Genomic DNA, 12,607 nt, shown 5'->3' with positions numbered 1-12,607 from the left:
TAAAAATAAAGGAGCTTAGACAAGTGTGCCATACATGGGAGGGTGACAACATGCACCTACATCAATGTTTTCATCCCATGAGGCATTGGGACCCTATCTTAGAATTCCAGTCTGTTGCAGGGACTGTGGGGTAGCTACCCAGAGTTCATTACTCCTTTGAGTTTATGTAACCTCTGGCAGTGGGAATGTGTTCCATCGATCACAGCCACCTAGTGGGGACATGCAAAATCACAGTTGTTAAATCAGATGCTCAAAATTGAATTAAATAAAATAAACCTAATGTTGTAGTGTAGCCATGCCTGTTAGTAACTGTGTTCATTTACTAGCCAAACTTTTATCAGCCAAGACGCTGAGGAAAGCATTTATATTTAATGGTTTCTTGAAGGAAGGAATTAAATTTAAAAGAAGACAGGGTATGTAGACAAAGATACAAAATTCAGTTCTGAATATGTACTGTATATCACTTCAGTATGTATTAGAATGTCTAACTTTTCTATGGCAGTTAAGTAATTGGATAGGGGATTTGTTGTTATTTTACAAAGACATTTCCTTGAACTAAGGCTTTAGCTTAAGATAAAGACGCATTTTTGGCACATTATAGCACTTTGTCCCTGGAACTGTACTCTTCTGAGTTGGATTGGTGACTGTGTTTACTTTTTTTCTAAGTGCTTCTAAATTTTTCTAAATTTAGTAAAATGAAGTTTATAAAAGTTTCTGAAATTATTTTTATGACATATCAAGGTCAATAAGCAGCCCATGATCTCTGTAAGCATATTCAGTAGATCAGTGTATTTCCTGATTTAAGAGAAACAATTCCAACTTCCTGATGAAGAGGAATTGAGGGAGGAAAATCAAGTTATAAACAGCAGTTTTAGAAACTCTTCTACAGTTTGTAGACACGTCAGTGTGAAATTGAATTACACAGGACCATTTAGTGCAGCTAGCCATGCATTCCATGATTGCAAACTCTGAGCCAGCATTCAAACAGACCTTGCATGCATGACATGAAGGAAACTTAATACAGGCCAGATCTGAGCAAAGAGTATTGGTCAGAGTGCCTACAACAAAGATAATGTTAGATATTGAAAAACAAAGACTGGCTGCAAAAGCCACAGGCCCCAAGAAAAGTAGGCTGAACTCTGGCCCCATGACTGCAGCCAGCCCTCGTGGCTCTGCTGTGGTGTGGAGCAACAACCAAGATATTTTGCAAGCCTGCTAAAAGAAGGGACAGATCAACTGAGAGGATGTAAGAGGAGTGACAACAATCGAGCTTCTCAAGCTTCCCTGAAGCAACTGTCACTTGTGTCCCATGCTAAGGAAGGAGGTAGTTCTTGCGTCAGTGTGTGGCCCTCAGGAATCAAAGCCAAATAAGACAGAGTAGGGTTTGGACTTTATTTTGAAGACTGACTCAAATGACCCCACAAAAGCTGTGTTAGTGGACGACTAATGGCTGCATTAATAATTTGTGGACTTTTGAGTTAACACTTGTAGAGCCGATATGCTGCTGCATACAGGTGATGGCAGCAGAGAAATAAAGGCTTTGGGGATCAAGGTCTTGGTCTCATCACCTGCAGCCAGTTATGAGGAAAGGAGAGGCCATGTCTTCCCCAGCTGAATCTGCCACTGGCTTCTCCAGCCCACCAGCTGTGGGCACAGTGTCTCAGATTTTAGTGAATCACCGGAATGCTCTTCTTCCTTGGAGTGTGGCTCAGAACCACAGTTTAGGTACTAAATTATGCAACAACAAGGGAAGGGCAGTAATAGAACAGCATACAAGTCTCAGACCTTGATTTCCAAAATGCCACAGCAGAAATCACTGCAGAAGAAACAGAGTGGAATAAAGAAATAAATAGATAAACACGGGTTCTTTAGGAGCTGAGTGGGAATTAGTCACAGCTGCAGTAACAATGAGTAATATCTGCAGATCACCTCTGTCCTCATAATGACTCAATCTAAACAGGGGAAGGGTCAAACCAAATGACATTGCAGGGGGAGCTTAATGACGGATATTCTGGACCTTCTCAGATTGTGGGCCACTGATGCTTTTTACCTGCACTGTTAACATCTGTCCATCTGGGTGTGAATTAGTTATTTAATACAGGGATTTAATGCCACAGGATTCTGGGCTAGATTCTTCTTTCCAGCCAAACTGCAGCAATGGAGGTGTAGAGGACATGGGGCTTTAAGTTCCTTTTGTGAGCCCCAGATCTAAGTTTGACCAGAAACTGGTCTGTTCTCTGGCATATAGAAGAGCAGCCCTGGGACTCCTCTAACTTACACCCTCCGAGCAAAGGTCTTTCTGTTAGAATTGCTGGAATATGTGGTATAGGCAGGAAATCAAGGGAAATTTGAAGCCCTTGTACAATGTGATTTCTGGGGCCCCATTCTCTCCCACTTCACTTTATTTACATAGTTATCAGACATTTTGGGAAGGGGCCCTGAGATTGAGGCCTGGGTGCAGTTAGGTCTGGATATAAGGATGCCCTGGATATGCCCACCCCCCTTCTCCTAAATGTGGTCCCCTGAAGAGAAGACTGGGAATGGGAGTAGTTTAGCAGCTGCTATAATAGCATTAAGCCTCTTTAAATGTCTTCATACAGAGGGAAATCTAAGGGGCAGATCTACTATCTTTTGAGATACTTTGTGCCATTAGATCAGGGACTGACATTTGGTCCACTGTGTTGTTGGGGATTTTTCTCCTTGCAATAACTGAGCAATTTAATAGCCATGGGCAAGGGACAATATCTTATATGAAGGAAAATGCATTGTGGTTTTGCAGTGGAATAAAAAAGAGTAATATTATAACCACCAAATACCAAAAAGCTAATTCATCTGTGGCTTGGCTGGTTGCAGTCATGCTTATTAAGCTTGTGGGGATTCTATTGTTTTGTATTTTATTATTTCTAAGATAATTGGAAATAATATGATTAAAACAATAGGAAGCCCCATAACAGAAATGGTTCTGAATCCGTTGAAGGAACAAGCAATAGGAACATTACATCTTCAAAAACCAAACTGCAGGTTTCTAGAATTAGTCAAAATTTGAGGCCATGGTGAAAATTTGGACCTTTTATTTTTGCCTCAGATTTTCCACCTATCACATGGAGAAACTGAAGTACAGTGAAAGAAAAGTCAAAATTAAAGCTAGTGATGTTTACCCACTTCTGTAGAACCATTTTGACCTCTTGAGATAAAAATTTCTATATAATTCTTAGCATTATTATTGTTATTATAACAAAAACTATGAAGTGCTACCAATTCCACTGTGTATTGCAGGTAAAGTTAGGAAAGGCAAAGATTGAAAGGGAAAAGAAAATACAGTAGTGCTACTCTGGCTAAACGCTATTATGACATTTCATCAAATCATAGAAGTGTAGGCTTGGAAGGAACCTCAATAAGACATCAAGTTAGGACGAAGTAAATAATAGACCATTCTTGAGAAGTAGATTGTCTAACTTGTTCTTTTAAAATGTCCAGTGATTGAGACTCCACTGCCATCGTAGAATACTTGTTCAAGTGCTTAACCACCCTCACAGAAAGTTTTTCCTAATGTCTGACCTAAACCTCTCTTGCTGCAATTTAAGCCCATTGCTTCTTGTCCTAGCCTCGAAAAATAAGAAAAACAAATTTTACCTTCCTCTTTTTAATAACCTTTTACATACATGAAAACTTATGTCCCCCATTAGTCTTCAGACTAACCAAACCTTATTTTTTCATCTTTCCTCATAGGTCATGTTTTATAGAACTTAATCATTTTTGTTGCTCTCCTCTGGACTTATTCCAATTGTCCACATCTTTCCTAAAATGTGGGGTCCAGAACTGGACACAGACCTTATCAGCATGGAGTAGAATGGAAGAATTATTTTTCGTGTCTTGCTTACAACACTGCTGATGATACATTCCAGAATGGCGTTTGCTTCTTTTGCAGAAGTGTTACACTTGTTGACTCATATTTGTCTTCTGATCCACCCTGACCCGCAAGTCCTTTTCCGTAGTACTTCTTCTTAGACAGTCATTTCCTAAGGCTACGTCTAGACTGCAGGCTTCTTTTGGAAGAAGCTTTTCCAGAAGAGATCTTCCAAAAAAAATTCTTCCGAAAGAGAGCATCCACACTGCCAAATCGCATCGAAAAAGCCATCTGCTTTTTAGAAAGATAGTGTCACACTGAATGGATGCTATCTCGCATTTAAGCTGTGATTACTATGGATAGAGTGGCCACCAGGGCACCTGTGCTTTTTCCTCTTTCTTCTTCTTTCAAAAGAACTCCCTCTTCCCCGTCCACACACGCCTTTTTCTGAAAGAGCTCTTTTAAGAAAAGCCTTGTTCCTCATAGAAAGAGGTTTTCCAATGTCAGAAAAACCCTCTGTTCTTTTGATTTTTTTTGTAAGAACATGATTGCAGGGTGGACATAAGTGAAGTTTTTTCTGAAAAACAGCTGTTTTTCTGAAAAAAACCCTCTGTAGTATAGACATAGCCTAAGCATGCAATTGATTTTTCCTTGCTAAGTAGAGTACTTTGCATTTGTCCTTGGTGACTTTCATCCTATTTATTTCAGATCATTTGTTCAATTTGTCTACATTGTTTTGAATTTTAATCCTGTCCTACAAAGTACTTGCAACCCTCACAGCTTGGTATCATCCACAAACTTTATAAGCGTACTCTTTGTGCCAATACCTAAATCATCGATGAAGATATTGAATGGAACCAGATCTATGACCAATCTCTGTGGGACCCCACTCTAAATGCCCTCCCAGCTTGATTGTGAACAACTGATAACTATTATCTGGGAATGGTTTTCTGACCATTTATGAACCCAACTTCTAGCAGCTCCATCTAGGCTATATTTCCTTAGTTTGTTTATGAGATGGTCATGCAAGACAGGCCCAAAAGTCTTACTAAAGTCAAGATATAACACATCTACCGGTTTCCCCCATCCAAAAATCTTGTTACCCAGTCAGAGAAGGTTATTAGATTGTTCTGACATGATATGTTTTTGACAGATCTGTATTGACTGATACTTATCACCTTATTACCTTCTAGGTGTTTACAAACTGATTGCTATCTTTCCAGAATAATGTTTAGATGTAGTGCTTAAAAATGTAGCCCTTATTTTTCCTAGTTTTAGGATTTTCTAGAATCAAACACATAATCCTTTTCTTAAAACATGTAGGGAATAGACAGTGGCTATATCTTTAATGATATGGAAACAACTGAAATTATAAAGAGCTAGACTGAAATACTGAGGGGCTACGTCTACACTGGCATGATTTTCCGGAAATGGTTTTAACGGAAAAGTTTTCTGTTAAAAGCATTTTCAGAAAAGTGCGTCTAGATTGGCAGGACGCTTTTCCGCAAAAGCACTTTTTGCAGAAAAGCGTCCGTGGCCAATCTAGACGTGCTTTTCCGCAAAAAAGCCCCAATCGCCATTTTTGCAATCAAGGCTTTTTTGTGGAAAACAAATCTCTGCTGTCTACACTGGCCCTTTTGCGCAAAAGTTTTTTGGAAAAAGACTTTTGTCCGAACGGGAGCAGCATAATATTTCCGCAAAAGCACTGACAATCTTACATGAGATCGTCAGTGCTTTTGCAGAAATTCAAGCGGCCAGTGTAGACAGCTGGCAAGTTTTTCTGCAAAAGCAGCTGCTTTTCCGGAAAAAGTGGCCAGTCTAGAAACAGCCAGGCTACGTCTACACTGGCCCCAAATTCCGGAAAAGGCATGCAAAGCAGGTAAGTCAGAATAGGGAAATCCGCGGGGGGATTTAAATATCCCCTGCGGATTTAAATAAACATGTCCGCCGCTTTTTTTCCGGCTTGGGGAAAAGCCGGAAAAAAGCGTCTAGACTGGCGCGATCCTCCGGAATAAAGCCCTTTTCCGGAGGATCTCTTATTCCTACTTTCAGGGAGGAATAAGAGATCCTCCGGAAAAGGGCTTTATTCCGGAGGATCGCGCCAGTCTAGACGCTTTTTTCCGGCTTTTCCCCAAGGAATAAGTGAACCAACAAGTTGAATATGAGTCAGCAGTGTGATGCTGTTGCAAAGAAAGCAAACATGATTCTCGGATGCATTAACAAGTGTGTTGTGAGCAAGACATGAGAAGTCATTCTTCCGATCTACTCTGCGCTGGTTAGGCCTCAGTTGGAGTATTGTGTTCAGTTCTGGGCACCGCATTTCAAGAAAGATGTGGAGAAATTGGAGAGGGTCCAAAGAAGAGCAATGAGAATGATTAAAGGTCTAGAGAACATGACCTATGAGGGAAGGCTAAAGGAATTGGGTTTGTTTAGTTTAGAAAAGAGAAGATTGAGGGGGGACATGATAGCCGTTTTCAGATATCTAAAAGGGTGTCATAAGGAGGAGGGAGAAAACTTGTTCATCTTGGCTTCTGAGGATAGAACAAGAAGCAATGGGCTTAAACTGCAGCAAGGGAGGTTTAGGTTGAACATTAGGAAAAAGTTCCTAACTGTCAGGGTAGTCAAACACTGGAATAAATTGCCCAGGGAGGTTGTGGAATCTCCATCTGTGGAGATATTTAAGAGTAGGTTAGATAAATGTCTATCAGGGATGGTCTAGACAGTATTTGGTCCTGCCATGAGGGCAGGGGACTGGACTCAATGACCTCTTGAGGTCCCTGCCAGTCCTAGTATTCTCTGATTCTATGATTTAAATGTTTACCTCAGCCCAATTAAAGTAACTGTGAGAATGGCCTCATTTCCACTGACTAGTAAATGTGTAGCTATTACTTTGATCCTCTTCAACATCTCTGTAAATGTGTATTTGGTTAGATATCTCTAAAACCAATCTATTTTTCAAATGTGTGTGTAAGTAAGAAGGCAGATTACTGGTAGGGAAGGGAGTAGCATGTTAACCTGTCACCAACATGTTGGTCTATTATGGCACATACATTATTCCAAATAAGACAGACAAAGCCAAGAAAAAAGAGGGAGTGGCTATAAAACCAAATGGTGCCCCTGCAAAGGGACTTCCATGGGGTTTTACATTTTACTCATTATAAGTCAGTGGTTTCTCCTCAAATTTTTACCATTATGGTATCACAGCCCAAATTATTGTACAATATTTGCACATTAAAAATGTGCTGATACTTAATTTTTATTCCAAGCATAGCTGTCAAATGTTTTGTTTCTATAGTAGTTAACTGGCCAATGTGCTTTGCTACTTCCACAGGTTGTGGTGGGGAACTCTCTGGTGCATCAGGATCTTTCAGTAGTCCGGGCTACCCAAACAAATACCCAAGCAATAAGGAATGTATCTGGTACATAGACACAGCACCTGGAAGCAGCATTCAGCTTACCATTCAGGAACTTGACATTGAATATCATTCAGACTGCAACTATGATGTCTTGGAGGTAAGAGCTTTGGTTGCAGTGCTCTAAAGGCTGCTGGTTATGCTGTTTCTGTCTAGAGCACAGAAACAAGACCTGCACTACCAGAACAGGCCATATCTCCAGTCGGCGGTCTTTGATGATGGTCACAGTTTTCAGAAGAGGTGTTTATTTCTTTGGCTGTAGACCTAGAGGCCGCAATGAAGAATGGGGTCCTATTTTGCTAAGTATTGTATGTGCACATAGTAAAAGGCAATGTACCCTGAGAACCCCATAGTCCTTAAATGAGTCATGTAACTGGAAAGAACAGTATCAAAGATTACAGTTTCCTCATGTCAGAGGATAATCCACATGATGGAGTAATAAGAAGGAAGCAGCTAATTAAGGTGAAAGTCCCTTGTAGAGCCCTGCAGTAAGGGGATTACTGTTGTAAATCATCCAAATGGCAGTAGAGAGGAACCTCGGTTCTGGCACAAATGAGTGTGTTAATCTCTAGTAAGAAACGTCTCTTGCTTATGCACAGCCTTTCATTGATTCTCTGAAGTGTACAAAAGTCGAGTGCTAACTCTGAATGTTGACAAAATAAATGTGCTCCACTAGCCAGCTCCCAATCAATCATCAGACATGGCAAGGAAGATCTACGTTGACAAAGAACTGGAAAACATAGAATACTTTGCCTATCTTGGCAGCCATCACACAAGGGCAGACATAGATGATGAGTTTCAGCACAGAATTTGCTGTGCCAGCTTTAGGCAAACTGTGTTACCGAGTGTTCAATAATCACAACATCAGAACACACACTAGACTTGTAGCCTAAACAGCAGTGGTAATCCCAACTCGCCATCCCAACCATGGTTGTGTGACTTGGGTGACCTATAGAAAGTATCTGTAAAACCTGGAACACCAGCAGCAGCTCTTTCTTTGGAAGATCCTCAACATAAAGCTGGGTTGTTGCTGCACTAATGCCGAAGTCCTCACAGAAGCAAACATCTTTGCTGTTGAGTCCCTAATTATCCATCACCAACTGAGGTGGAGCAGGCACTGTGCATGTGTGCCTGGAATACGCTTATCAAAACAACTGCTGCACAACTCACAGAATGAGAAAGGAAATGGGGAGGCCAAAAAAACAAACAAACCCATACCCCACTTTAAAGACATCCTAAAGATAAATATTAAAAGATGTAGCATTGACACCACACACTGGGAGAAAGTATTCTGGGACAGGATCACTGGCAACAAACTTGTCAGAGACAGAATGACCATTTTTGAGGAAAGTCGCCTTGCTCTGGTCCCAGAAAAACTCCAGGAAAGAAAAGACAAACAACCCTGATGCCCTACAACACCTGCAATGTCTGCCAATGAATGTGTGGCTCGAGGACTGGATTCCTTAGTCACCAAAGGACCCATAAAAAAACCCACCCGTGAAAGAGATCATCCTCTGATGATACTGCTATCTATATTTGCACTAACTCAATGAGACCTAGCACAAGTATGTACAAACACACACAGGGATAACACATCTAGGGTCATAGTGTAGACAGACTCCTTGTAGTTCACTTAAGTTTCAAAGTATTGGCCAAAAGTTACAAAGCTCCAAGCCTCATCCACAAAGGACAACTCTTCTCTGCCATTCAAAAGCCACTTCTTTGGGGTGTGAGAACCTGTGGATGATGTTACTTGTGCTTTCAGAAATCAACTTTGAAACCAGGCATTTCCAATGTATGCATTCTAGAAAAACAATACATTCGGTTTCCAGTGCTGCAAAAATGGCCCCACATTATGGCAGCATTAGACAATGTGATCGTTCTTCAGACTTCTCATGATGAACAACTGAGTTCAGTTGCCTTTTAAAATACTGCACGTACCACATCTTGAAAGGAAGTGGTTTCTTTGGCATGCACTCCAGTAAAACAAAGATGACTCTTGACTGGAGCATTTTCCTGGCTTTTGACAGGGTGTTTTTACATTTTAAAATAATTGAAGAAATCCCTGTTGGGCAATAATGGGAGAGTTTAAAATTAACCTTGAAAACAGTTTCTATTGAAAAAAAAAACCCATGAAAAAATCATGTTTCCATTGTCAGTTATTTAATTTCCTATTTAGTATCCATTAGCATTTTGTAAATTTCAGAGGGGAATTTTGTGCTGCCATAACAAGATGGAACACTGGATTGGAAATTAAAGAATTTTGCTCATGTATCCTTTCCTTTTACTTAAATATAACGAGACAGGTTGATTAGATCTTAATGACACAAGTAACTTTGTCTCTCCATCAAAGCTTATTCCCCTTTTTCCAAGCAGGCCATCTAAACAGGAACCAGTTTTATTCTCCGAAATCTGTGTCATGATGATAGCTGGCCATAGAAATACAGCCTTTCTGTTGCTCATAACTCTGGAATGCTGACTTGATTTTAACAATAAATGGAGCTAACAGGGCAGAAGCAAAAGATAAAAACAGACTAAAACCACCGGCTTTGTTGAGATGCCCAGCACCCCAACCATTCAATCAAAAAAAACCCCACATTATCTCTAAATCAAGTTCTCTAGTCAAACAGATGCCTTTATTTTTTATTTATGATTTTAAAGCTTAGATCTGTTGCAGTTTTTCATGAACCACACCCTAGAATTTTTTCCATTCTTTCTTCCCTCTTTTGTTTTAGATGTTCATGTGGTAACTATTGGTTTTTCCCTCTGAAGCTAAAAGTAACATTTTATTGCTTTTTGTCATGGAAACACTGTGGCTTGGTTGTGCTGCAGCACTTTTGAAAGTATCTGGTTAGTTGAACTGGCATAAAGGAGAAAAGGAAATTCACTCCTAACTGTAATAAAGCCACACAATTGCTTGGCTTTGACTAGCTCTATTGATTTTGAAACTGTATAGAAGGTAAATTTTAAACAGGCCAATAACATAAAAGAAACCAACAGAAATTCAGTTTTCACTAACTTTTTCTTCCCTCTAGCTTTTTCTTTAGTGGCCATAGCATTAAGTATAACTATTCAAAATGGAGCAAATTCACCACAGAAATCAGGGGATTTTATGTCAGGGTTGAATTTGGTCCATAGCACGAAGCTGTAAACACATTGAGGACAAGTGGGAACACGGGAGGGTGAGTTTACACTACAGCACTACATCTGTGCAGCTTCACTGACGCAGCTGTGCCACGGTAGCATGTCTGGTGAAGATGCACTATGCCAACAGGAGAGCACTCTCTCATCTGCATAATTATTCTACTTTGGTGAGAAGCAGAAGGTCTATCCATGGGAGAGCATCTCCTGCTGACATAGTACTGGTATGGACAGCACAAAACTTGCATGCCTTTGGGAGGGGCACTTTTTCACACCTCAAAGCAATATAAGTTAGGTGACTTATGCTTCCGTGTAGACCACCCAGAGAACCCTGAGAATATTTTAGAGATATATGCATTATTTTCATTAAATTTAAATGACTTAGGGTTGGTTTTTTTTTTTTTTGGTTTTTTTTTTTGCCAAATATTGTTACCAGACAATAGATGATTTAGAACACATGTTTCTGGCTGCAAACTGTGCTAGAGCTCTGAGTCAGGAAGGGAGACTGCAAGCAAGAGAAAAATGGATCACATTGTGAACAGACTTTGTTCTGACAGTAGCAGGAGTTGTTAGCCCAATCAAACATTCACATAGTGAGGTTTTACTGCTGACAATGAGTTTCAAGCATTCGTTATGAAGCCCGCATTTGAACAGCAGTTTCATTCATTCTGATTTCTCCAGAACGTCTTTAGAGTTTAGACAGTTGGTGACAGAAGAGCCTATAGATTGAAGTCATGTTGCTTCTCTCCAGAAGCCAAAAGTCTGCTCCCATCCAAAATTAAAGCAAACATTCAATTAGGCTTGTGAAATCAACCACTAAAAACAAAAGACAGAATCCTCTGGATATTAGATTGTTAGTTTAAAAACGTATTTATTTGTTACTCCTAGAGGAACTGAAGTGCAGAGTTGAAGGTGATGCTTTGTCATTTCTGCTGAATGTTTTCACTGGCAAAAGTCAAAGTTGTTGTTCCTAAGGGCAGGGCAGGGTAGGGTAAGGTGTGGCATCCCATTGTGCTCGTGCACAATGAAGCAAAGATTTTACAGTGGCCTTGCATTGATCCTTGAGGTTTAGGGGTAGTGACACTAGTTCAGGATTCAAAAAGGCTTGACTTGTACTTTGGCCTGGAGCTTAGACAGCACATGAACCATTTCCAAGGCTCAAAATGTCAGGAGTTTGTTAAAAGATCATAGTTGTGTACATCCACACCTATTTTTCAAAGAGATCAGAAGCAGGAGAGTGAGTTCTTGTGGCATTTCCACCCCAGAACTTGAAGGTGAATTCACAGGGCTTTTCTAAACCATTTGAAATTCACCAGATTACTAAAATACAGGGATAGATTCCACCTGGTTTCTACTTATGCTGCCAGCAGAATTCTAAGCAAAGGGCTTTGATGGTACAAAGCCTGCTGGGTTTAGTGGCCACAATTTCCCATAATCTAATACAGAGTTAGGGAGCAGAACAGCTACAGATTTGGTTGGTACTGGTTGAGAATGGACAGAGATATTTATTGAACAACAAGGGAATACTGTTGTACGCTGCAGGGGGCAGAGAGCAGCTTAGTTAGTGGGTGGACACAGTCTGTCAGTTGTAGCTTGGGGTGCCATTTGTCCAATTTTCAACTGGAACATCTGGGTTTCATCTTGTGGGTCCAGGTGCCATTAACAAGGCCTGATGGGTTTTTTTTTTCTGATCTGTGGAAACCACTCCCTGCTAATTTGAATTTAACTTGTGGAGAAATGCTTGTCAGTGAATGATTGCCACCCTTGTGAGGTGGGGAACCAAGTCCCACCAATCACAGCCTGACACACTACCCACCAAGCCAATCACAGTCCTCAGTCCTCCCTTCCCCATCCGCTCCTGACCGCCTACCTGGAGAAAGTTCAGGAAGTTTCTCAGCCTGAAGTTTGGTGGGGTGGAGCAACTGGATAGGAGTGGAATAAATGGGAGGGGGAGATACAAGCCTCTTCTCTCTTGGGGATGAGGGATGCTGCTAATGTAGTCTCTCACCAGCCTTCACCCTGGGGGGCCCCTATTGAGTGCAGGTAGATTTTGAGCTACCCTTCTCTGGTACCACTCCTGATGGAACATAGGGGGCCAAAACAGAAGGTAAAAATTTCAAAAGCATGCATATGACTTAGGCATCTATGCCCAACTGACTTTTACTGAACATTTGCCTTTCCTGCAGCTGTGGGATGCCATGCTAAT

The 12,607-nt window shown here is 40.7% G+C and overlaps 1 protein-coding gene across 3 annotated transcripts in view; it reads left to right on the top strand.

Annotated features, from left to right (window-relative positions):
• The window catches only part of LOC102443731 (tRNA (cytosine(38)-C(5))-methyltransferase), a 277,295-nt gene that overhangs the window by 156,344 nt on the left and 108,344 nt on the right, over positions 1-12,607 (top strand). For all 3 annotated transcript variants that reach the window (XM_025182828.2, XM_006119493.4, XM_075922454.1), the window contains one exon: positions 7,179-7,360. In XM_025182828.2, the coding sequence (XP_025038613.2) occupies positions 7,179-7,360 (182 nt within the window). The remainder of the gene's footprint in view (positions 1-7,178; positions 7,361-12,607) is intronic.

Source organism: Pelodiscus sinensis, chromosome 2 (genome assembly GCF_049634645.1).
Source record: "Pelodiscus sinensis isolate JC-2024 chromosome 2, ASM4963464v1, whole genome shotgun sequence".
In the NCBI taxonomy this organism is placed as follows: domain Eukaryota; kingdom Metazoa; phylum Chordata; order Testudines; family Trionychidae; genus Pelodiscus; species Pelodiscus sinensis.
The sequence above is the reverse complement of the archived record's forward strand: the minus strand, read 5'-3'. Positions and strand labels throughout refer to the sequence as shown.